At 46.4% G+C, this 25,566-nt stretch overlaps 2 protein-coding genes across 5 annotated transcripts in view; both read left to right on the top strand.

Moving 5' to 3' along the window:
• Positions 1–1,574: 1,574 nt before the first annotated feature.
• Positions 1,575–10,088, top strand: HECTD3 (HECT domain E3 ubiquitin protein ligase 3). Its single transcript, XM_004740452.3, has 21 exons — positions 1,575–2,053; positions 2,236–2,396; positions 2,649–2,741; positions 2,821–2,956; positions 3,193–3,308; positions 3,395–3,508; positions 3,656–3,738; positions 4,149–4,314; positions 4,537–4,618; positions 5,273–5,455; positions 5,601–5,653; positions 5,821–5,885; positions 6,045–6,148; positions 6,412–6,531; positions 6,643–6,732; positions 7,718–7,924; positions 8,200–8,329; positions 8,419–8,493; positions 8,614–8,695; positions 8,806–8,877; positions 9,056–10,088. The coding sequence occupies exons 1-21, from the start codon at positions 1,685–1,687 to the stop codon at positions 9,138–9,140; spliced, it is 2,586 nt and encodes an 861-aa protein (XP_004740509.1). The 5' UTR covers positions 1,575–1,684; the 3' UTR covers positions 9,141–10,088.
• An 11,022-nt stretch (positions 10,089–21,110) lies between these two features.
• Positions 21,111–25,566, top strand: part of EIF2B3 (eukaryotic translation initiation factor 2B subunit gamma) — a 126,921-nt gene continuing 122,465 nt past the window's right edge. The window contains exons 1-2 of one of the 4 annotated variants that reach the window (XM_004740461.3): positions 21,111–21,192; positions 23,986–24,142. In XM_004740461.3, the coding sequence (XP_004740518.1) occupies positions 23,995–24,142 (148 nt within the window). In that variant the 5' untranslated portion in view covers positions 21,111–21,192; positions 23,986–23,994. Of the gene's footprint in view, positions 21,193–23,036; positions 23,057–23,982; positions 24,143–25,566 lie in introns of those variants that run through there. The other 3 variants (XM_004740460.3, XM_045064427.1, XM_045064426.1) reach the window with 3 other exon arrangements.

Raw genomic sequence — 25,566 nt, 5'->3', positions numbered from 1 at the left:
AGAGGCGGGCACTATATATAGTAGATGCAGAAGTTAACAGTGGTCACCAAGACAGCCCTTTCCTTTAAGGAGCTACAGACTGGTGGATCAGCGATCATAATAGTAAATGTTTCAAGAGGAAAAAACTAGAAGTAGCTAGCAAGGGCTCTTCCTGGAACTAGGGAAAGCAGTAGGGGTGTTCCAAATAGAGGGAACAGCAGGTGCAAAAAGAAGAGGCAAAAGAACAAATGGCTATTGTGGGAACCAGAAGACCCATCTGCTGGAATTAAAGAGGCTAGAGGTGTCTTCAGAGTCCAGGTCATGCATGCCCTTATGAGATTCACTTATCCACTTTATTCTGTAGTAGCACCGTAGCATACAAACAGCTTGGAGAAAAGGGAAGAGGGGCACTATGTTCCCAGCTTTCTAAGGAGAAAATAAAAGGAAAATCGTCAGAATTACACGGGATCAAAAATGATTTCTTTCTTGATAACTTTGATTATTTGAAAACTAAATCAAAACAAAGTTTCCATCCAAATGTCCATCAACGGATGAATGGATAAACGATATGTAGTGTATACATAAAACACAGTATTAGTCGACCCATAAAAAGAAATTAAGTTCTATTCATGCTATGATATTGTTGCAATATTATTATAAGTGAAATAAGACAGACCCAAAAGGAAAATATTATATGGTTCCATTTATGAAATATCTAGAATAGGCTAATTCATAGAGACAGAAAGTAGATTAGAGTTTATCGAGTAGGCCATGAGGAGTTATTGCTTAAAGAGAAAGCCCTGCTGTTTGGAATGATGAAAAAGTTTTGGAAATAGGTAATTGTACTCGTAAAGTGGTTAACTCAGCAAATTTACACTTATTTTACTATTTTAAAAATATATAAAAAACCATCATACATTTTAAATGGGTGATTTATATGGAATATGAATTATATCTCAAAAAAACTTTTTAAAAAACTGTTTGCCAGGGAGGGTGGGAGACAAAGTTTCCTTATACTTCACCAACAGCTCCTTTTTTTTTTTTTTTTTTTTTGCCTCCATCCTATCTACCCACCTTGGACCTATCTTCCCGCATTGGACCTTTCCTCTCATCTGGTTCAGAATTACTGGGAGAAACTGGATAATGATCACCATTGTCCTAGGATTAGGAGTAACAACCAGGATGAGCGCTGAACAACTCAAGGCTCCTATCAGTGGCAGGGCTAAGGAGGGGATTATTCTCCCAAATATTTTAGCAATACTGCCCCTAGGATGAGGAGCTAAGAGGATGTCTGTTAGATTTTTAGAGTCTTCTGGTTGTGTGTGACTCGTCAGGGTGGGAATGCAAAAACGGGCCAGAGAACCAGAAAAATGTCTGTTCCCATGATCCAGCCTAGATAGGATAGCGGTTCAATGAGGGTATAAAATGGTGGAAGCAAAGAGGACAGACAGGGAGAGATGGATCAGGTAAAGACAACTGAACTTGGGTCTGGTTGGCTCAGCACGAGGTACATTGGTTTGTAGTAAGTTTAAGTATCTGAGTACACAGGGAAATACGGCAGGCGCTCTGGGTGCCCTTAGTCCAGAACTTACGGCGAAGGCTGGCCGAAGGCGGGGCCGAGCGTGGTGGGAAGCTTGGTCAGCCTTCGCGGCTGCGGCTCCGGGAGCCGAACCGCCGCTCCTGGGCTCTCCTTTGCCACTTAACCATGGCAGGCCCAGGACCGGGCGCGGCTCTAGAGTCCCCGCGGCAGTTGCTGGGCCGCGTGCGCTTCCTGGCAGAGGCAGCGCAGAGCCTCCGCGCTGGACGGCCGCTGCCGGCGGCGCTGGCCTTCGTGCCACGCGAGGTGCTCTACAAGCTTTACAAGGACCCAGCGGGTCCGTCGCGCGTGTTGCTGCCCGTGTGGGAGGCGGAGGGCCTGGGGCTGCGTGTGGGAGCGGCGGGCTCCGCCCCTGGTACCGGCTCCGGGCCCCTCCGTGCGGCCCGAGACAGCATTGAGCTCCGGCGCGGCGCCTGCGTGCGAACTACCGGCGAGGAACTGTGCAACGGCCAGGGGCTCTGGGTGAAGCTGACCAAGGTACTCCCTGGCCTGCCCTGGGCCCCGCAGAAGACCCCTGGCGCCAGGGCAGCTCCAGGCCGTTCCCTTCCCATCCCCCACCTTGAGGGAGCACTGCGTTCCGTGTCCTTTGCCTTGGGCTGGGCTGGGCAGGGCGCTGGGCAGTTCCCAGACGGCTGTCCCCGTCTTGCGCGTCCCGGCAGGAGCAGCTGGCAGAACACCTGGGTGACTGCGGGCTGAACGAAGGCTGGCTGCTGGTGTGCCGACCGGCGGAGGGCGGGGCCCGCCTCGTACCTATCGACACTCCAGACCACCTCCAACGGCAGCAGCAGCTTTTCGGCGTGGACTACCGACCCGTGCTCAGGTCCTGCACTTGAAAGGGCGGGGCTTGCTGCGGGATTGCTCGGCCCCGAAGGGTTGGGAACTAAGCTGACACAGGCGGGGAGGTGGGATAGGGAGTGAAGGCAGGGTTAAAGGCAGGAAGGGGCGGGACCTGAGTGGAAATGGGGTGGAGCTTCTGGAAGCCCAGTAGGGTGAGATGGAGCTCCGGAGAAAGCTCCCTGGGGTTACCCCGCTGCCCACTGATGTCTCCCCGTCCCCCACTCCGTGCCCACAGATGGGAACAGGTGGTGGACCTGGCATACTCTCATCGCCTTGGATCAAAGCCCCAGCCAGCGGAGGCATATACGGAAGCTGTACAGAGATTACTGTGAGTGAGCTGGGGTGGGATAGGGAGGAAGAATCTCCAGGTCTGGGCCTGGCCTAATTAGGGACTTGGGGTTGCTTAGCTATGTGCCCCCGACGTGGACCTACGAGTGCGACGAGGACCTGATCCACTTCTTGTACGACCACCTGGGCAAGGAGGATGAGAACCTGGGTAGCGTGAAGCAGTATGTGGAGAGCATAGACGTTTCCTCCTACACGGTGGGTTCTGGGACTCCTCCCACCCCAAGCAAGAGGTCATTTCTTGCTAGATCCAGAACCCTCACCTTTAGGCCAGGGCCAAACCTGAATTCCCACAGGCCAGACTCATTCCAGCACCCCATTTTGGAAGTCTTGTGGGAATGCCTAGACACTTCTACCCATACCAGCTGTGCTTTTAAGCCTCCATGTTCAGGGAGTGGGGTAAACACTGTCTCCACTTCTCTGCCCCTCCCCAGGAAGAGTTCAATGTGTCCTGCCTGACAGACAGCAATGCAGACACCTACTGGGAGAGTGATGGGTCCCAGTGCCAGCACTGGGTACGGCTTACCATGAAAAAGGGCACCATTGTCAAGTGAGTGGGCTCTGAGGTAGGACAGAGTGGGCGGGCCCCATGCCTGTAAGTGTACAGACACCCATGTGCATCCTCTGACCACTCAGGAAGCTACTGCTCACAGTGGATACCACAGATGACAACTTTATGCCTAAGCGAGTAGTGATCTATGGGGGCGAAGGGGACAACCTGAAGAAGCTGAGTGACGTGAGCATTGACGAGTGAGTGAACAGGCTGGTCTGGGAGGGAGAATGGGGCATGATCCTAGCAATGGGGCCTGGCCCCATTTGGAAGCAGAAAGTCAAGTGAGAGCCCAGCAATCCCTGAAGGCAAGGGGTACTCAGAGTGCCTCTCATCCATCTCGTCAGGACCCTGATCGGGGATGTGTGTGTCCTGGAGGACATGACCGTTCACCTCCCAGTCATCGAGATCCGCATCGTCGAGTGCCGAGGTGGGGCTTCAGGCTCTAAGGAGGGAAAGGGAGCCCCAGTGTATAGACAGTGGCTAGTTGGCAGCAAGTGTGGAGAAGCAATGGGCTTGGAGTTGGGATGGGGGGAATAGCTGAACTCTCTCTGGGAGATGAAGCTTTGGGTCTGAGCCATGTGGGAGGCGCCAGGTGTAGGCCTGCCTTAAAGCTGCCAGGTGGTTGGGCTTACCTGGAAGAGGAACTGAGTTGGGATCCTCAGGCCTTGCAATATAGTGAGGGATGGAGAAACCCACAAAGAATATAATAATCAAAGTCAGATAAGTAGAAAGGCGTCTCAAAGGCTCCAAGTTTCTGAAAGCCTGAGCATTCAGGGGCCACTCTCAGGTCTAAGGGCCGAGGAGGCAGCAGGTGCCCTAAATAACTTCTTCCCCCAGATGATGGGATTGATGTGCGTCTTCGAGGGATCAAGATCAAGTCGTCTAGACAGCGGGAACTAGGGCTGAATGCAGACCTGTTCCAGCCAACCAGTCTGGTGCGATACCCACGTCTGGAAGGCACGGACCCTGAAATTCTGTACCGCAGAGCTGTTCTCCTGCAGAGGTGGCTGTGGTCCTGTGCCTGCCCAGCCCTTCCTTTCCCCTAGTCCTGAGCCTCATTCGTCAGTAGGAAGGAGGTTCCCCAGGCCCTATACTGTAAGCTCTTCCACTTTGAGCAGCCCCTGGGCCCCACCTTCTCCTGTCCTTGTGTGTTGGAGAGTGAGGGAGTCTTAAATCCATGCCATCCTCTTTAGTTGCACCATCTTTATTTACCCACTCACCCCAGATTCATAAAGATCCTGGACAGTGTCCTGCACCACCTGGTACCTGCCTGGGACCACACGCTGGGCACCTTCAGTGAGATTAAGGTAAGCCTGGCCCGCCTAGTAGTGGTGTCAGCAGTGGGCTCCTCCCTTCTGCTCATGTAAGTGCTCTCTCTTCTACAGGGCTCTTAAAAGCTACTCTAGGCCTGGACCTTTGTTGGGCTCTAGGATTGTAGGAAGAAAGCCAGACAGAGATCATTAAAATGTAGTGTTTGGGATGCCGTTCTCCCAGACAGTGTGTGAAATGTACAAGAACTGGGGGAGGAGAAGTAACAGCATAGACAGGGAAGCTGCATGGAAGGTGAACACTGGGAGTTATTAGCTGCCAAAGATGACGAGAGAAGCGCCCCAGGTAGATGTGTGTATAACTTGGGGATGAGGCTGTGTAGGCAAATAGGAGGCCCTGATCGCAGAGGGCAGTTTGGGCCAGGCTGTGAAGGAGGGACTATGTCCTAGGTCCCTGGAGCCATTGGAAGGGTTTTAAGTAGGTGATGACCAGGTTTGATTGGGGGGGCATTTAAAAAGCTCCCCCGGGTGGCTGGACTAAGGAGGGATTGAAAACAAGGAAGGAGAGGGTGTTGGGGATGGACTAGGCATGGACTAGAGTTAGGAATCAGGTCCAGGCATGGAGGAAGGTTCCAGAGCCTGGACAGACACTGACTGCCTGCCAGTCTTGCTCTGGCCACATCTCCTCATCAGCAAGTGAAGCAATTCCTGCTGCTGTCACGCCAGAGGCCAGGCCTGGTGGCCCAGTGCCTGCGGGACTCAGAAAGCAGCAAGCCCAGCTTTATGCCACGCCTATACATCAACCGGCGCCTCGCCATGGAGCACCGTGCCTGCCCCTTAAGGGACCCTGCCTGCAAGAATGCGGTCTTCACCCAGGTCTGGACCACATGGGGTCGATCTAAGGGAGGGTCAGTAAAGGGTCTGGGGTGGGGGCTGGGCCTAAGTAAGGCCTTTGGGCCAGAGTAGGACAAGATCTTGACAGAGACTTTCCTACAGCTCCCTTCCCTTTCCCTGCCCCCAGGTTTATGAAGGCCTTAAGCCCTCTGACAAGTACGAAAAGCCCTTGGACTACAGGTATGGCATGAGGGTTGAGGGACTTGGACTGGGCACACATAAACTATACATCTCTGCACACTGCCTCTAAAACCCCTTCTCATTACTTCTGTGGCCCCTGTCCCTCGCTGGTGAAATATCCTGAGCCCCGACCCAGTATGGAAACAAAGATCCACCCCTTCTTACAGGTGGCCCATGCGCTACGACCAGTGGTGGGAGTGTAAATTCATTGCAGAAGGCATCATTGACCAAGGTGAGGCCCTGGGGAAGGATAATGATGATCCTGCCCTATGTAGAGTGGTAGAGGCTTCTGGGGTCACAGCTAATCAGGATAGAGAACCAGTTTATTACCTCTTTATGGGGGCTGGAGCTCTTGAATGCTCCAGCTGAGAGCATCTGTGTGTCATTTCAGGGGGTGGTTTTCGGGATAGCCTGGCAGACATGTCAGAAGAGTTGTGCCCTAGCTCAGCAGACACCCCTGTGCCTCTGCCCTTCTTTGTGCGCACAGCCAACCAGGTAATCTCCTATCCCTACTTCTCCAGTTGTTTTTGCTGTTCATCTCTTCAAACCTCCCAGGTTCTGAACTAGAGAGGGGGCAGAGGAGGGACCAGGTTGCCTAGGGCGGCCTCTGGACATACAGGGAAGGAGTAGCCATTGTACAATCAGAGGGACCACTCAGGGCTTCCGGTGGAAGGTGTGCAGGCAAGTCTTTGGAGCATCTGGGGCAATAAAGTAGGGTCCATTCCATGCCATGCTAATAGCTCTTGTCTTGGGAGCAGGGCAATGGCACTGGGGAGGCCCGGGACATGTACGTGCCCAACCCCTCCTGCCGAGACTTTGCCAAATACGAGTGGATCGGACAGCTGATGGGGGCTGCCCTGCGGGGTAAGGAGTTCCTGGTGAGTAGCCAAATCTGTGCCTCCATTGGATCAGCCCGGCCCCTAGAAGGAAGAAGGGCTAGCTAAACCTGGGCAGCCCAAGATGAGGATACGATGGTATTTGTCCCATAGGTCCTGGCTCTGCCCGGTTTTGTGTGGAAGCAGCTGTCTGGGGAGGAGGTGAGCTGGAGCAAGGATTTCCCAGCTGTGGACTCCGTGCTGGTAAGTAGGGCCTGGACTCAGTGTTTCCTCTGCACAGCCCCTAAATGTCGCTGTTCCCCAAGGGTGTCCTGAACCTTCTCTACTCTCACACATGCTCCTTTACTGATTCCTTCTATTCCCATGGCTTCAACCACTGTCTTTATTCTGTCGGCCCCCAAATCCTTATCTCCAACTCCAGCTTCTTTCCTAAGCTTGGACCCTTATGTGCACCTGCCTGCTGGACATCTGCCCCAAGATGGCACTTCCGCCTCAGCCCAGTCCTCCTCACCTCCCCGCTCTTCTGCCCTCCAGGGCTCCTGTCTCCAAATAGCACCACTATCCACCCCTTTTCCATGCCAGGGCCCTCAGTGCCACCCGCTACTTCTCCTCCCTTACCTCCTACTTTCTATCACATCTCCCTCTGGCATCTGTCCACTTCTTCCATCTCACTACTATCCTCCTGCTTCAGGCCACCTTCCCTTGTGACACAACCACTGACTGCAAACCTAGCGTTCCTGTCTCCATTCTTAACCCATCTGATTCTTGCAGCCAGAGTAATTCATTTCCTTCCCCTTGTTTAAACCCTTCAGTGGCTCTGCCCCAGGCTTAGGGTAAAATGCAGAACCTGACAAGCCTTATGTGACCTCTGTGTCTCTGGCCACTTGGCTCCAGCCAAACAGTTTCCACAGGCCTTTTGCTCTTTCTACCTTTTTTCATGTTGTTCTCTTTCCTGACTTCCTTGTGGCCAGGCAAATTCCCAACCATCATTTAGGTCTCAGCTTAGATGCCATTTCTTCCAGGACACCTTCTCTGGCAGCCAAGACTGGCAAGGTGTTGTCTTGATGCTTTCATAGTCCTTGTTCCAACCCCCCTCACTGCCCTCATTGGCTGCATGGGGACTTCCTTGTCTAGCTGCCTCTCCTGTTTCCCTGTGAGCATCTTGAGAGAAAACAAGGACTGTCTCCACAATGAAAGGCCGACCTCGTTCCCTCTCTCCAACTGCCAGGTGAAGCTCTTAGAAGTGATGGAAGGAATGGACAAAGAGACATTTGAGTTCAAATTTGGAAAGGAGCTAACATTCACCACCGTTTTGAGTGACCAGCAAGTAGTAGAGTTGATCCCCGGGGGTGCAGGCATCGTGGTGGGATATGAGGACCGTTCCCGCTTCATCCAGCTGGTGCAGAAGACCCGGCTAGAAGAGAGCAAGGAGCAGGTACCACCCAGAGGCCAGCAGAACAAGAGTTTTGTGCAGCTCCTAACAGGCAGAGCCTAGCCTGATAGGCCCCCAGTACCCAGTCGCAAGAACTCTGGGCCCCACCATTCCCCTGCCCCATGTTCCTGCTTATCAGTGGGGTTCAGAGATGGCCCCCAATGCTGAACAGAGATCATGCCCCCACGATCTCTGTGAGTGGAGGCCAAGTACCCCACCACACACTGACTTGGGAGTTGGACCCTCTTCCCTAGCCAGGCCTCTCCCTCCTTCCCCAGGTGGCAGCCATGCAGGCAGGGCTGCTGAAGGTGGTGCCGCAGGCCGTGCTGGACTTGCTGACCTGGCAGGAACTGGAGAAGAAAGTGTGCGGGGACCCAGAGGTCACCGTGGATGCTCTGCGCAAGCTCAGTGAGTATGGGGGTCCAGCAGTGTGGGGGCGGGGGCCTTACGGACGAGGCAGGTTGGGACCTAAGCTCGATTTCCGACCTGGTCCCCAGCCCGGTTTGAGGACTTCGAGCCATCTGACACTCGGGTGCAGTACTTCTGGGAAGCGCTGAACAATTTCACCAACGGTGAGTGGCAAAGGAGAGCGTGGTGCCTGGGTTCGGATTCCACCTGTGGGATACCGAGGCAGGGGAGGAGTTGTAGAGCCTTCCCCGCCATCAGTGCGGATGCTGACCTTCTCCATGCAGAGGATCGGAGCCGCTTCCTGCGCTTTGTCACTGGCCGCAGCCGGCTGCCTGCGCGGATCTACATCTACCCGGACAAACTGGGGTGAGTGTGGCTGGAGCGGGTCGGGGCTTGCTTTCCGAAGGTACTGGGGCTGTGTCCCTACCCTGTGTCCCTACAGTTCTTCCTAATCTGTGGCCCGTCCGCACCCACAGCTACGAAACCACAGACGCACTGCCGGAATCTTCCACGTGTTCCAGCACCCTCTTCCTACCACACTATGCCAGGTGGGTCTGCTGGCCGCCGGGGAGCCTACAGAGTGGGGAGCAGGGTAGGGGCGTCACCCTAGGATGGAGGAGGATGGCCAGTCATGAAGAGCACTAACTGGGGCCCCGGCGCCCATAGGCCCCCCTGCACTGGCCCTTGCGGTGCCCCTGGCGCCAACCGCGTTCCTCTCTCCCTCAGTGCCAAGGTGTGCGAGGAGAAGCTCCGCTATGCCGCGTACAACTGCGTGGCTATTGACACCGACATGAGCCCTTGGGAAGAGTGAGGCGGCGCCAGGGGGCAGCCTCGGGCCAGCAGGACTGCGCCTGCGCGGGTCCCACCAGGCGGCGCGTGGGGTGAAGACGCAGCCCCTGGCCAGGTTGGCGTCTATGCTCCTCACCTGAGCCCACAAGCTCGGAAAGACAGCACGCCCCTGTGTCTGGTTGCAGTGGGGGCGGTTGATTGACCCTGGTGGCCCAGCCCCTCACACCCACAAGCCCTCCGCGAGCTCGGGCTTGCTTCCCGAGTTAGTTCGCCTCTGTGGGAGGGAGTCTTCCCGCAAGCCCAGCACAAGCTGCCAGGCCTGAGCTACTTGAAGGGGGCCTTCAAGCTCCCCACACCATGGACTTTACTTCAGGGTTTTTATGGTTGTTGGGGTTTTTTTGGGTTTTGTTTTGGCTTTTTTCTCCTTTTTTCTCCTTATTTTTCTCTGGCTTCAGCCGGGACCCAAAGCTAAAACCTCTGGGGAGAGTGGAGGCTCCTCCCCAGACAAGGCATCAGGTAGATAGAGAGTAATGGCCCTCCTTTTTGGACACCTGACCCAAGAAAGAAGCAGCAGCTGTGTTTTCCTCCTCTCCCTCTGTACCCAAAGTGTGAGCTCTGCCCTTCAACGCAATCTTAACTGAAGGTTCTACCACCTTCCCTGGCTCAGAGCCTCCATCTACTCCACATTACATCTTTACTACCCCCACCATCACACCATTTCCAATACTTATGCATCACTTGATTTCCCATCTGCTGTGTTAGCCCCAAGATGGTGCAAGATTAAGGCCAGTTATGTCCTCTCTGAAATCTGCAATAGCTCCCTTTCACCCAACTCAAAGCCTAGACTTTAAACCTGCCCTTAAGTCTTAACCGCAAGTCCCTGCCCCAGTCCTCCCTCAAGGGCCTCCATGACACTCCATCAAAGAAGGTCTTGCACACGGGAAAGTTAAATAAATGGATGTATTCATTCCTTCAGAATGTGTTTATTGGGCTACTGAGGGTTGGAGGGAAGGTTCTTCTAAGACTTCAGGGACCTGGGCTGGAAGGCAGGGAGATTGTGTGTCACATGGGAGTGGTGGGTCTACAAATTGACAAGCATTATATCTGAAGCTGAGCAGGGAACTACAATGGTGCTACTATGGGCAGGAGCGGGGGTGGGCTGCATAGATCCTGGCCCGGCATCTTCTGGGATGGGTGTGGTGATTTGGAGGATGGGAGCCCACCTTCAGGAACCAGGTGGGCAGAAGAACTTGACATCGTAAAAGGCAAAGCCTGAGATGGCTGATAAACCAGACAAGTCAAATTTTTGACAAAAGAGGCAGCAGCATAGCTACCCATCCACATCTAACACTGCCTCCAGTTACCACACAGCTAAAAGGCATCTTTAAGAACAAAGAACAAGTACCCAATGAGAAATTTCCTGACCATAGAGACCAGCCCCATCCCCCAGCCAAAGGAGTCAACATCAGTTTCAAGTGAAGTGGCACTCCTCTCCCAAGGCTTCTCCACGCTGCCCTCTAGGGCGAGTCCTGACGCTACCCTGCCTTGGCCTTGAGCCCTGCCACCTGGGGCTGTGTGCAACCCAAGGCCTATCACCCCATAACTCTGAGTCTGACACCCGAGCTGAGCCTTCCAGGCAGCCCTCATCTTATGGCTCCCCAGTGCCTGTGCGTTGGGTGGTCCACGGAAGACATAGTTTCCTCTTCCAGCAGCCTCTTCTTGCCTGGGGAGCTGGAAGAATAGGAGCCCCAGAGGCCACCACTCCCATCAGCTCTGCTCTTCCCAGCAAGCTCCCGCCCTCTTGTGCAGCCTACCCTGCAGAGAGGACATTCCCCTTCTGTTCTCAGGGAAGAGCCTGGCCAGCATGCATCTGCTGGAGGTAGTCTGTTTCTGTGTCTAGTACTGGCCACTTAAGTCTTTGGTCCCTCTTATACCAAACTGGGCTCATACTGTATTTTGTAGCTTGTTCTTCATCCATTCATTCAGTAAACACATCAAACACCTATGTCAGGCACTGTACTAAGTACAATGGGGAAAATATTGGTTAAACAGATAATTTTTGCTTTCTTGGAATTTAAACTCTAATGCAAGAGGAAACAGTATATTAAACAAATAATTGCATAAACATTTAATAGCCTTTATGTAAGAGCTCCAAAGAAGTAGTGCAAGGTATTGTTAGAAGACAGAGCAGGGTGATACTAACCCAATGGGGCTCAATGGAATGCTGAATCAGGGAGAATGACTGGGCACAGAGTCCAGCAAAGAAGCACGTTGAGTCCTGTGTTACCGGACTATAACGGGAAGAGAGAGAAGAGATTAGAGCTTTTGAGGCTTGTTTTAGGATTTTGTATTGACCAGCCATGAGGGGGTCAAGCAAGGGATTGACATGATTAGATTTGCCTTTGGCATCTGTGTAGAGAATGAGTTGAGGAGAGCTTGGAAGCAGGAAATAATCCAAGTAGGAAATGATGGTCACTGGAACAAGGGGAATACTCACTGTAACTATTATTTATATTGGCTGCATTTTGTTACATTTTGAGTTTTCATAACTTGTATTCCTCTAAAACCCTCCACTGGGGCGCCTGGCTGGCTCAGAGTCATGAGTTCAAGCCCCACGTTGGACACAGAGCTTAGTTAAAAAAAAAAAAAAAAGCCACCTCTATAGATGAACATTAAGGTTGTTAAATTTTTTTATATTGAAAACTATATTATAATAAACATCCTCATGTTTTATAGCCTTTTATACCTATTTCATTATTTCCTTAGAATAACATCCTAAACTCACCATCAAACTGTCAAATTGCCAGGATATATCAGTTTTGTTCCCATTAGTGTCTATTTCCTAAATTCTGACCACCCTTTGGCATTAACACTTAAAAATATTTTTGATAATTTAATATGCTGAAGAATGGTAATTGTTACATTAATTTGTACTGCTTTTATTATGTACTGAGCAATTGTTTTTCTTCTTTACGAACTGCTCTTTTTGTGTTTTTGTCTATTGGTGTTATACTTTTCATACTGATTTATAACAATCTCTGCACAGTACTAAAGTAATAAGCACAGCAAGGCACTGTGCTAACAGCTGTACATCTATTATCTTTGTTTTATCTTCTTAGCTCTATGAAGTAAATACTCTTATTGTCCCCATTTCCAGATGAGAAATTTAGAACAAAAATGAATTAAATAACTTGCCCGGTGTCATGCAGGTAGTCAATAAATAATGAAGCTAGGATTTGGATGGTGGTCTGCCAGCGCCAAAGCCTGCTGTCTTGGTAGCTAAAGTATTAAGTCCTGTAAATTAATGACTTTGTCATGTCAAATGTTATAATACCTTGGTTTTCCCTGTGTGTCCTTTGCCATTAAATTCATGTATGTTCTTTCCTAATGTACAAAATTTTTAATTCTTTATGAATTCAAAATCCTTATGAAAGAAACCATATATTGGATGTATACCACGAGAAGGCACTATAGTATACTTGTTAAGAGCACATTCTGGGAGTGTCTGGGTGCCTCAGCGGGTTAAGCCTCTGCCTTTGGCTCAGGTCATGATCTCAGGGTCCTGGCATCGAGCCCCGTATTGGGCTCTCTGCTCAGCGGGGAGCCTACTTCCCCCTCTGTCTGCCTGCCTCTGTCTACTTGTGATCTCTCTCTCCGTCAAATAAGTAAATAAAATCTTAAAAAAATAAAAGAGCCCGGGGCGCCTGGGTGGCTCAATGGGTGGAAGCCTCTGCCTTCAGCTCAGGTCATGACCCCAGGGTCCTGGAATCGAGCCCCGCATCCGGCTCTCTGCTCAGCGGGGAGCCTGCTTCCCTTCCTCTCTCTCTCTGCCTGCTTATGATCTCTGTCTGTCAAATAAATAAATAAAATCTCTTTAAAAATAAAAAAAATAAAAGAGCCCACTCTGTAGAGCTAGCTGCCCATATTCATATCCAGGTTTTTCCACATACTAGCTGTTGGCCATAGCCAACATAGCCAACATGGCTTCCTTTTCAGAAGCATCTACCCTTTTACTGTTGATTTGAAATGTTATCGAGGTGCCTCAGTGGCATAGTCAGTTAAATCTGCCTTTGGCTCAGGTCATGATCCGCAGGTCCTGGGATCACGCCCCATGTTGGTGGGGTGGGGGGTGGAGAATCTCTGCTCAGCGGGGAGTCTGCTTCTCCCTCTCCCTCTGCCCAGCCCTCCACTTGTGCTCTCTCTCAAATAAATAAAATCTTAAAAAAAAAGAATTCTCCCAAAAAATTAAATTAAAAAAAAATCTTCATTTTTCACCATACTACAAGAATGTGACACTGCAAGTTGAAACCAAACAAAAATCTTAATCATTAATGGGAGGAATTACCCTTGTTCTGTGACCTTTAAAAGTTTTTGTCAAAGCATCAAAAAATTTCTTAGCATCAGTTATAAATGTGTAGGGAAATGAAAACATAGTAAAACTAATATTTATTTAGTACTTTGTAATCTCAAGCATTTAGAGAAATTGAGAATTAAATTGTTTTCTTTGCAAAAAAAAAAAAATCTTACCAAAATAGTTTAAACAATGCTTGCCTCTTTTTTCTCTTTTTCCTTTTTTTAAGATTTTACATATGTATGTATGTACATACGTATGTATGTATATATGTATTCAGAGCTCAAGCAAGGTGAGGAGAGGGGAAAAGGAGCAAGAATCTCAAGCAGACTCCATGCTCAATGCAGAGCCAGACGTGGGGCTTGACCCGGGGCTCGATGGGGGCTTGATCCCTCAATGCTAAGATGATGACCTGAACCAAAATCAAGCATTAGACGCTTAAGCAACTGACCTAGCCAGGCACTGGCCTCTAATTTCTTATAATACAGAACAAGTATCTTCACTATGCCTTGAAGAATTGTCATACTCCTCTTTACTTCCGACATTATATCCTTTTTACGTACAATCTCATGAAGTATCTCTAAGAATGCCGTGAAGGCAAAGTGGTTTTTTGCTGGCATCAGTTTTTGTGAGACATCTTCATCCCTTTTGTCACAGCCACTTTCCTCCTTTTGGAAATGAAGTAGCCTTCACTCGATTCATACGGATCTACACTTTGTCTTGGTGACAGTGTTAACATTCCCATGATCACCTATTTCTTCTCTAACTCCATTTATGTTCAATTTGAATTTCACTTCCAGCCCTATCATTTTTCATTTCTTTGCTGCACTTTCATCTTTTGGCCAATTCTGTAATATTTTTTTTTAATATTTTATTTATTTTTTCAACAGAGAGAGATCACAAGTAGGCAGAGAGGCAGGCAGAGAGAGAGAGGAGGAAGCAGGCTCCCCGCCAAGGGGAGAGCTCAATGTGGGGCTCGATCCCAGGACCCTGGCAGAGGCTTTAACCGTCTGAGCCACCCAGGGGCCCCTGTAATCTTTTTTTTTTTTTTTTAATATCACACAGGCTTATCACTGGGGAGACAAGGAATTGACACAACGACATTCTTGCTGTGTGTCTGTGAACCAAATACACAGAATATTAATTACCAACATACTGAAAGAAGCGATGTGATTGTTTCACTGCTCATGGTATACATTCAAAAAAGTTGATTCTGACAGTTTTTTTTTTTTACAGTATTCTCATTTCTTTTATGGAGGAAAGAATTTTTGGAGGAACTTTCCTCACCATTTTTACTGATTTCACCACTTCATTTTGTATTTGCTTATAAATGTATTATATAGAAAGAGATTTAAATGAGACACAAGTCCCAAATTTCAATTACCTCCATAAAACTGTAAGACTTTGTAGCTGCCAATGTGGTATTCTCCTTCTCTCTGTCCCTCCTCCCTACCTACTTTTTTCTTACTCCCAAAGTACTTAATCACCCTTTAATATTCTGTACAGTTTACTCATTTATTATTTAATAGAGTATATTTATTTATTTGACAGAGAGCACAAGTAGGCAGAGCAGCAGGGAGAGGGAGAGGGAGAAGCAGGCTCCTCAATGAGCAGGGAGCCTGATGCAGGACTCAAACCCAGGACTCCAGGATCTTGACCTGAGCTGAAGGCAGAGGCTCAACCGACTGAGCGACCCAGGTGCCCCTACTCATTTATTATTTAAATTGATTTAAAATGTATGCTGCCTCTGCCTATTAGGATGAGGGTTGGATCCTTTTTTTTTTTTTTTTTTTTTTTTTTTGGTTCACTAATATACCTTAAGGGTCTAAAACTCCCCTTGGTACATAGTAGTCACTCAGTAAATAGCTGTTCAATAAATAAATAAACTGTGGCTCATCAACCATACTTTCCAATTCAAAAATGAGGAAAATCAGCCATTTGCAAAGTTTTGTTTTCAGTAAAGGAGGAAAAGAATTACCAAAGTGACTAAGTCACGTATTGTTTTTTTAAGATTTTATTTATTTATGGGGCTCCTGGGTGGCTCAGTGGTGTGGGCTGCTGCCTTCGGCTCCGGTCATGATCTCAGGGTCCTGGGATCGAGCCCCGCATCGGGCTCTCTGCTCTGCAGGGAGCCTGCTTCCCTCTCTCTCTCTCTCTCTCTCTGCCTGCCTCTCTGCCTACTTGTGATCTCTGTCTGTCAAATAAATAAATAAAATCTTTAAAAAAAAAAGATTTTATTTATTTATTTGACAAAGATCACAAGTCTGCAGAGAGACAGGCAGGGGGCGGGGGAAGGGAAGCAGACTCTCTGCAGAGCAGAGAGCCTGATGTGGGGCTCCATCCCAGAACCCTGAGATCATGACCTGAGCCGAAGGCAGAGGCTTTAACCCCCTGAGCCACCCACGCGCCCCATAAATCACATATTTTTTTAATTGACCCATCCATTTGTATGCTTGTTTGTTTAAAGCAGGCTCCACCATGGAGCCCAACACGGAGCTTGAACTCACGACCCTGAGATCAAAACCTGAGCTGAGATCGGGAGTCAGACACTTAACCGATGGAGTCACCCAGATGCTCCCTGACCCATCAGTTTAAAGCATAAATGTCCAGATTCATACTTTTAAAACCACCAACAATGAAAATTCTGTGTGCTTGAAAGGAAATAGTTGAAGTCCCAATTAATGAAGTTATTTTCCAAGCTCTTTATAGAAACACTATAGCATCATTTGCTCTCTAAGTTATCACGAATCTATTAGGTAACTGGTGGGCTCATGTACAAAAATAAAACACAAATATTTTGGGACCTGCAACTGGTTGCCAAAGTAGAGTTTCTCTTTTCATTTTTATCTTTCACTCAGTACTCTAAAAATAATAATTTCCTGCCCCACTGACAAGTCCACAGCCAAATGGAGTAGATGAATATTATGATGTGGCCAGCAAATTCCCAAAGAGAGAGCTCTTGCAGACCGTGGGAAGAGTATTTCTGAGCCAAGGCCCAACTTTTGAAAGGTTTCTTTTGTCTCCCACAGTTCAAAGAGAACTTTGGAGCTTGACCTTCTTAAACTAGTCCCCACCACATATAAAAACATAAATATAAATATCCCTTGGGGAAGAAATGTGAACAGGAAACATTATAAGGAACAGCCCGTATTAATATGCCTTTATTAAATACTTCCCACATAATTAGTAAATAAAAAGTAAATAATAAGCATGAGGCTAGGCATAAGAGATAGTAATATAGATTGACTTAGTGAGAAGGAACGTTCAGGAAAAGAGATGTTGTCAGTGACCTAGGCCCTCAGCTCAGTTTTTCCACCACCAAATGGGAGGTCAAGGGAAAATTTATGAGAAATTTTAATTTATTCATATTACTTACTTAGCATGTCTCAGGTCCTATGCTAGGACCTGAGGAGAGAGAAGCAAATAACATATAGCCTTTGTCCTCCAAGGGCTCCCATTGTGATAGAGAAAACATGAAAAAGGGGATGAAAATCCTTTGTGATGAGTACCATAACGTAAATACTAGAAGCAATGAGAACCAGAAAGAAGGAATCCATGAGGCAGCAGTTCTTCAAGTATGCTCCGTGGACCTCTGGGAGTCCTCAGGACCCTTTCAAGGTATCTCTCAAGTTAAAAACCATTTTTATAATAATATTAAAATATTATCTGCCTTTCATTATATTGATATTTGCACTAATGGCACAAAAGCCCTGGTGGCTAAGTTGGCTAGTGCTTTGGCGTGAATCAAAGCAGTGATACCAAACTGTATAATATGCATTGTATTCTTCACTGCCACACACTTGCAATAAAAATAAAAAATAATAAGACAAAGTAAGGTTCACTTAAGAATGTCTTTGGGGGTTCCTGTATGGCTCAGTTGGTTAGGAGGTCAGCTCTTGGTTTCGGCTCAGGTCATGATCTCAGGGTCCTGGGATGGAGCCCTGTGTTGGGCTCCATGTAGAGTGGGGAATCTGTTAGGGAATCTCTCCCACTCCCTCCATCCCTCCCCCAGCTCGCACTCTCTCTCTCTCTAAAATAAATAAATAAATCTTTAAAAAAAAAAAAAAGAATGTCTTTGATGAAGCAGTAACGTAATTTTATTAACTCTTGGTCCTTGAGAACACACAAACTGTCAAAATTAATGAAGTAAGCCCGTCTCTTCAAGGAAAATCACTGAAAGTGTTGTTGCCTATGATAATATTTGAGCTTTCAAGAGAAAATCAGAAGTTTGGAAAACTTGTATTTGTCATCATAAGGTTGCCAGCTTTCCAATATTTAAAGGATTTTTCTGATAAGATTGGTGGTGATATGAACAAATGCAATTTAAAAAATATAATGAGTCAATATTTGGGAGGATATTTTACAAGTGATCAATGCATCAAATTGTCCATTCGAAATGCAAGTATTAGAGTACAAATGCTCATTGATATAATAATTCTACATTACAACTAATCTTTAAAAAACTGCCACTTACTGAGTTTTTGTGTAGTACCACAGTCTTACCTACAACTATCTGACAAGGCTATTAAAATATCTCTCCCTTTTCCTACCATATCTATGTGAGGTCAGGTTTTATCATAGAATTCACCCAAAACAATATATTGCAACTGATGAGAGAATCCAGCTGTTTTCTATTAAGCCAGACATTAAAGAGATATGCAAAAAGGTGAAAATATGGCATTCTTCTGCTTTTTTTGGTTATCATACAAATGGTATTTATGTTACCATGCAATAATTTTATTATTTTTATTTTGAAAATGAATTAATGTTTAATTTCTTAGATTGGAGTTCTTAATAAGGTAAATATCAACAGATAAAATCCATATAAACAAAAGTCCTTTGGGGCCCCCAATAATTTTCTTTTTAAAGATTTTATTATTTTATTTTTTTTTAAGATTTTATTTATTTATTGGACAGAGATCACAAGTAGGCAGAGAGGCAGGCAGAGAGAGAGGGGGAGGCAGGCTCCCCACTGAGCAGAGAGCCTGACTCGGGGCTCAATCCCAGGACCCTGAGATCATGACCTGAGCTGAAGGCAGAGGCTCAACCCACTGAGCCACCCAGATGCCCCTAAAGATTTTATTTTTAAGTAACCTCTGCACCCAACATGGGGCTGGACCTCACAACGTTGGGATCAAGAGTCACATGCTCCACAGACTGAGCCAACCAGGTACCTCAAGAGTCCCCAATAATTTTTAATAGTGAAAAGGATTCTCGGGGCACTTGGGTAGCTCAGTTGGTTGGGCGTCCACCTCTTGATTTCAACTTAAGTCATGATCTCGGGTTCCTGAGATCCAGCTGGGTAGGGCTGGTAGGGCTCTGAGCTGGGTGTGGAGCCTGCTTGAGATTCTCTCTCTCCTTTTCCTTCTGCTCCTTCTCCCCTCCCACTCCTGGTGCACACACACACACACACACACACACACACACACATTCTCTCTCTCTCTTAAAAAAAAACAAAACTATAAAGGGGCCACAAACCAAAAAGTTTGTGAACCACTGTTCTAGGGAATAAAAGCCATTTAAACTGAAGCAATTACTCAACTACTCAGCTACAGGAATAAGTTACCTGAAAATATTTGCTCGTTTAAACATGAGCATTTAAAATGGATGACAGAGGGGCACCTGGGTGGCTCAGTGGGTTAAGCCGCTGCCTTCAGCTCAGGTCATGATCTCAGGATCCTGGGATCTAGTCCCGCATCAGGCTCTCTGCTCAGCAGGGAGCCTGCTTCCTCCTCTCTCTCTCTCTCTCTGCCTGCCTCTCTGCCTACTTGTAATCTCTGTCTGTCAAATAAAATCTTTTAAAAAAAAAAATGGATGACAGATGGGGCGCCTGGGTGGCTCAGTGGGTTGAGCCTCTGTCTTCGGCTGGGGTCATGGTCCCGGGGTCCTGGGATCGGGCCCCGCATCAGGCTTTCTGCTCAGCAGGGAGCCTGCTTCCCCTCTCTCTCTCTCTCTCTGCCTGCCTCTCTGCCTACTTGTGATCTCTCTCTCTGTATCAAATAAATGAATAAAATCTTTTAAAAAAATAGAATGGATGACAGATATGGGGCTGAATGCTGTTCTTACTTCATAACTAGTTCTTGCCTCAAAACCATGCCATAATTCTCAAGGCTTCTCTTTGCTTCAGCTAATAACCAGGAGAAAGAATCTTGCTTCAGAAGGAAACAGTAAAGTTTCAGGCCTCCTGTGGCCAATCACTCCACACTCCCTTTTACCAACATACTTGGTATTACATTTTAGGTAAAATAACTAATTATTCAGTAAGTCATCTCCAGCATCCTAAAGTGAAGGAAAGAAGGGGCAAAAATAGGCTGGTTTTGTGGATAAAAAGGTCTCAGGTCTTACCCCCAACTCTCCCCCACAACCAGTGGCATCTAACCTGAGGTCTTATTCTTCTGGTTGAAAAATCTGGGGAAAATTTCAAGTCCTGACTGCTGTTTCCCCAGCACCTAAGACATTGCTTGGCACATATTAGGCACTCAATAAATATTGTTGAATAAAGTCAAACTCCTTTATTTTTTGTTGCAAAAACTAAACTCTCTTAACTTGGAAGGAGCTAAAGCAACTCAAGGTTTAAGAGAGGGACAGAAAAAGAGGAAGCTTCTAAAAGGTTAGGAAATTGTAGGAATGTGTGGGAAAGAGAAAATGGATCTTGTTCCTGTTACCTACGGTAGCTTTTTAAGCCACCCCATAACTAACTGCTTAAAACAACTATTTTATTATTATTTCTCACAATTGTTGTATTTATCTAGATGTAGACATTTGGGGTCTCTCATGGAGTTGCAGCCTCTTAAGTGGACTCCCTGATTCCAGGGAATCTATTAACACAGCAACCCCAGAGTGATCCTTTAAAAATCTGTCATATCATGTCCCTCCTCTGCTTAATTCAAGGGGTCTTCACAATGGCCTACAAGACCCCTGCAATCTGAATTCTCCAATCTCTCTCCCACTGCCTATTTGACCTTTATCATCATTCACTTTCCATCTGGCTTACTTCCCTTCCTCTCTACTGCCCTTGTACTGTTCTCTCTCTCTCTTTTTTTAAGATCTTATTTATTTATTTGACAGAGATCACAAGTAGTCAGAGAGGCAGGCAGAGAGAGAGAGAGAGAGAGGAGGAAGCAGGCTCCCTGCCACGCAGAGAGCCCAACTCAGGACTCCATCCCAGGACCCTGAGATCATGAGCCCAAGGAAGAGGCCTAACCCACTGAACCACCCAGGCGCCCCCCTCCCACAGTTTTGATGGCTAAAGGTTTTCAATACCATTAGAGTCTGGTTCACATAGCCGATGTGAGTCTCTGCCTTAGACATCGCAGACCTAGAAAGCCTTGGCAATCCCTGGCCTGCAAGGGCATTTAGACATTTCTCCACTGGCTAGCCCAGTAGTAGTAGTAGGGGCCAGGTGGTAGAAAGAGATCTTGAAGCAAGAGACCGTGACTTGTTCCAGGATTCCAGGAGCGCAGCATTAGGAAGGACACTCAATGGGCGTTGATGACTTGTGAATGAACGAAAGGGTACAGACCACTGTGCCTCCTCTCCTCCTCTAAGAATGCAAACGCTCGCTACGTAATCTATTGCTCGGCGCTCCTCTCTGCTCTGCGGGCCTGCGGTCCCATCGATATGCTTGGCCATCGCGCGCCTGCGCCTTTAGGCTCTCAGTCGCAGGCGGCGTGGGGAGCGTGGGGAGCGCTGGGAGCTGTTGTGGCGCGCCGGGAGTTGAGAGGTAAAGCTGCGGCTTTTGCGCTGTCAGGCCCCTTACGAGCTGGCTGTTGGGAATGAACACGGCGGTGAGGGCCACGGGGTCCCGCTTCATGTGGGGGAAGCAGGCTTCTTGATCCCGGCCGAGGAAGGTCTGATGGGGTGGGCGAGGGTGCAGAGCTCCAGGGTCTCCAGCTCGAGTCCCTGCCAGGACCGGGCAGGCAGCTAAGTGGCCGAACTAGAAGGGAGCCAACCACTTTGTGCAACAGATGGAGAGGAGTTTCAGGAGGGTAGCATCTGCTTGAAGTCACAGCGAGGACCAGATCGGGGACCACACACTCCGCAGAGTACCTGAACTCTTTCCACTTCAGCCCTTCATTTATTTATTCTGCCTGTTTTTCGTTGTTTGGGGCAAAGCAATCAAATCGGAATACAACAAGCTCCAGATGAAAGACCCATTATGGTAGTGTTTTATCTCACCAGTTGACAAAGAGAGAGGCAATAACTGCAATAATGGAAGCATGTCTGAGATGCCATGAACACCTCCCCACCCCCCGCCAAAGCTTGGGAGACTCCCATTACCCAGAGTTGTGACACTGCGGCATTTGACATTCTGCTTCAGGGTTTGTGAGCTTAAGTACCAGGTTCCCTTCTAGGAATTGAGGAGGCTTAGAGTTTTAAATGTCAGGCCTTAAATGTCAGGCCTTGCCTGTAAGTGGTAGAACCAGAACTCAAACTCAGGTCTTCTGACTGCGAAAGCGCCAATGTTCTCTTCATAATAACATCAGATGTGAAACGAATTATATAGTGCCAGCCAAATTGAATTTAAATTCTAATCTGAGGCAATGCTTGCTGGAATTGAAATTATGGTACCTTTTTTCTTTTATTTTTAAGATTTTATTTATTTAGTTGAGAGAGAGCAGCAGAAGGAGAGGGAAAAACAGGCAGGCTCCCGGCTGAGCAGGGAGCCCGCAGAGGGGTCCCAGGCTCCTGGGACCCTGGGATCATGACCTGAGCTAAAGGCAGACGGTTAATGGACTGAGCCACCCCGGTGCCCCGAAATTACTGTATCTTTAAGTTGTAGATGTTGTGCAGGAGCTTTCACTTTGTGCCTCGGGTGTACTGGGTTTAAGTGCTGCAGTTTAAATATTGATGAGGGGCCTAGAGATGATCATAATTATGAATAAAGGTGCAATATTATTTGTCAACTTACTGTCAAATAATTTTTTTTCTGAACATTGCATTTCACACTTGTATTTAAAAAGTTATATCAGGGGTGCCTGGGTGGCTCAGTGGGTTAAAGCCTCTACCGTGTGCTCAGGTCATGATCCCAGAGCCCCACATGGCATCTGGCTCTGCTCAGCAAGAAGCCTGCTTCCCCTCTTTCTCTGCCTGCCTCTCTGCCTACTTGTGATCTCTGTCAAATAAATAAATAAAATCTTAAAAAAAGAAGTTATATCATTTGTTGTAAATCAAGAAGTACTTTTATTTTAAATCAGTAAAGTTTATGACCTTTTACTATGCATCTTTTCTGTGGTAGCACCTGTAAAGAGATTATTTTGAAGGTCAAACAGGTTTGTTTATTACCTTGAGTTTAGAAAAGGGAATTAATCTGATTTGTTTCTGCCACTGGGCTCTGCAAATCTAGGTTCAGATGCAAGCCTGCATTTGTGTTTATAGCAGTATCTTTCATCATTGGGGATAATGAAAAGATGGGAGCAGATGGCTGAGTTATTGGAGACGTTTTAAGTCATTTTATACTTTTCAGAGACCTAATATGCTTGTATTTATTTTTTATTTATATATTTATACATTATATTTATTTATATATTTTGTATTTATTGCTGTTAACTCTTTTTTCAAGAAATAACTCATTAGAAGCCCACTTGGTAAACTCCTTTTTAAAGTTTTCTTTTTATTTAAATTCAGTTTAGGTAACATATACTGTATTATTAGTTTCAGGGGTAGAAATTAGTGGTTTACCAGTTGCATATAACACCCTGTGCTCATAACTTTAAGTGCCCTCCTCAATGCCCATCACCCAGTTACCCCATTCCCCCACATACCTCCACTCCAGCAATGCTCAATTTATTTCCTAGAGTTGAGTGTCTCTTATGGTTTGTCGTCTTCTCTGTTTTCATCTTTACTTATTTTTCCTTCCATTCCCCTATGTTCATGTTTTGTTTCTCAAATTCCACATATGCATGAAATCATATGATATTTGTATTTCTCTGACTGACTTATTTTGCTTTGAATAAATCCCTCCAGTTCTATACATGTCATTGTAAATGGCAAGATTTCATTCTTTTTGATGGCTGAGTTTTATTCCATTACACACACACACACCCACCCCACTTGGTAAACTCTTAATCCTTGAAGAGTCAGCTCAGATCTTACCTTCCTATAAAACTTTTCTGGACTTTTCTAGGAAGACTGAGACTATATGCCTACTGCATCTTGAATATATCTCTGCTATGACACTAACCATAGTATATTGTAATTTACCAAATTTGTCTTCTCCACTTAATTGTGAGCACCTCAAGGCAAAGGGCCAAGTTTCTTTAATTCACATGCCTCCTTCAGCCCATCTCCCTTGGCTGGAGCTGAGAGTATGTATTGGTGAGTCAAAAAAATATAATAAAGGTGATGCTTATACTATAGCTAAGGAAACTTTCTTACTGTGGTTTTTGGAGTTGCAAGTGGCACATTTGACATAGTATCAATAACCTAAGTAGAAGTAGGGTTAGTACTGTGTGTGCTTTGAATTTTATAATTTTTTTTTCCTGTTAATTTTTTTTTTTTTTTTCTGTGACAGCAGTTTGTGAAAATGGAATTTCAAGCAGTAGTAATGGCAGTTGGAGGGGGATCTCGGATGACAGACCTGACTTCCAGCATTCCCAAACCTCTGCTTCCAGTTGGGAACAAACCTTTAATTTGGTACCCATTGAACCTGCTTGAGCGTGTTGGATTTGAAGGTGAGCTATGACAATTAAATATACTCATAAAACTTGAGGGATGTTTGATCCCAGTGATTTTTCAGCTTTATGAGGGTGAGAGAGGATGAATGAGATTGACTCACCACTGACTGTTGGCCTCTATAAATTAAGAACATAGCAGTACTCTATTGCTATGTTAAAAGGTTCTTGAGAAGACAGCACTATTACTGTGTTAGAGTTGCTCCCCACAATGATCCAATGCACTCGGAAGGAGTGCAATAGGAATCCAAGTTAGTACCTCATAGTCAGTACTTAACTGTGAATCTATATGTATGTGGTAATGTATTAATATATTAAGGGGTACAGTGTTGAAAAGATAATTCAGGCCCTGATTTCTAGGACCTTGTAGTCTAAATACATATATAAATAGAGGGGACATCACTACAGATCCTTCAGACATTAAAAAGATAGTAAGTAAATATTTTGAACAACTTTATGGTAACAAATTTGACAACTTAGATGCACATTTTAGAAATATTGCTTTGGAAATTATATGAAGAATGGATTTGAGGGAGTTAGGACTACATGCAGGGAGATGAACTGGGGAATTGATACAGAAGTCCATAGCAACAGTGAACTAAAGAAATAGGACCTGAACTAAAGAAGTAGCACTAAGGATGGAGAAGAGAGAACATTTGAGAAAGTTGATGATTTATGGGGAGGGAGTGTAGAAAAAGAGAGAGAAGTTCCCTCTACTTTTTGCTTGGGTGACTAGGTGACTAGGTGGTGATATGGATAACCAGGAAAGGCATTATGAATCAAGGAACAAATTTGAATGAATATAATGAATTCAGCTTTGGCTGCAATGAGTTTGAGGTGTCCTGTAGTTAGATGTAGCAAATCTGAGTACTAGATGGAAGTGGTGTCTGGTCCTGGGGCACAGTTTTGTGTTCCGGTGTTCATTGTGCTATGATAATTGCCTTCCTGAAAGAGACCCATGAATGTTTCTGTGCAGTGGTCTGCATGACATTGATGTTAAGAGATGTTTAAGAAAAGATTTTCTATTTTCTTTTCTTTTCGAGATTTTATTTAAGTAATCTATACCCAGCGTAGAGCTTAAACTCACAACTCTGAAATCAAGAGTCCCATGCTCTACCAAATGAGCCAGCCAGGTGCCCCAAAAGATTTTCTTTTTAATACACTTTAAAATATCATACTATACTTTAATAACTCCTTGTGGATTTGCCATCAGTAACTTTTTTTTCCTTTTTACTCTTGCTATATCTTCAGTTGTGGTTAGGGGTTTCTTTTATGGTGTGTTTAACACCCATTACATAGGAAATTTTATCTCACTAAGTCTCACTTAGAAATTGATGAATGCCTCCTAAACACAGGATTCCGGAATTTAATAACAAAGTCTGTGTTCACTTTCTTCATATTGTTCATGAGTTTAGAGAAGTTAA

The sequence above is a fragment of the Mustela putorius genome, unplaced genomic scaffold (assembly GCF_011764305.1).
Source record: "Mustela putorius furo isolate JIRA1106 unplaced genomic scaffold, ASM1176430v1.1 tig00003853_pilon_pilon_pilon, whole genome shotgun sequence".
NCBI classification, from domain to species: Eukaryota; Metazoa; Chordata; class Mammalia; order Carnivora; family Mustelidae; genus Mustela; species Mustela putorius.
Note: the sequence above shows the minus strand (reverse complement) of the source record. Positions and strands in the feature narration are given on the sequence as shown.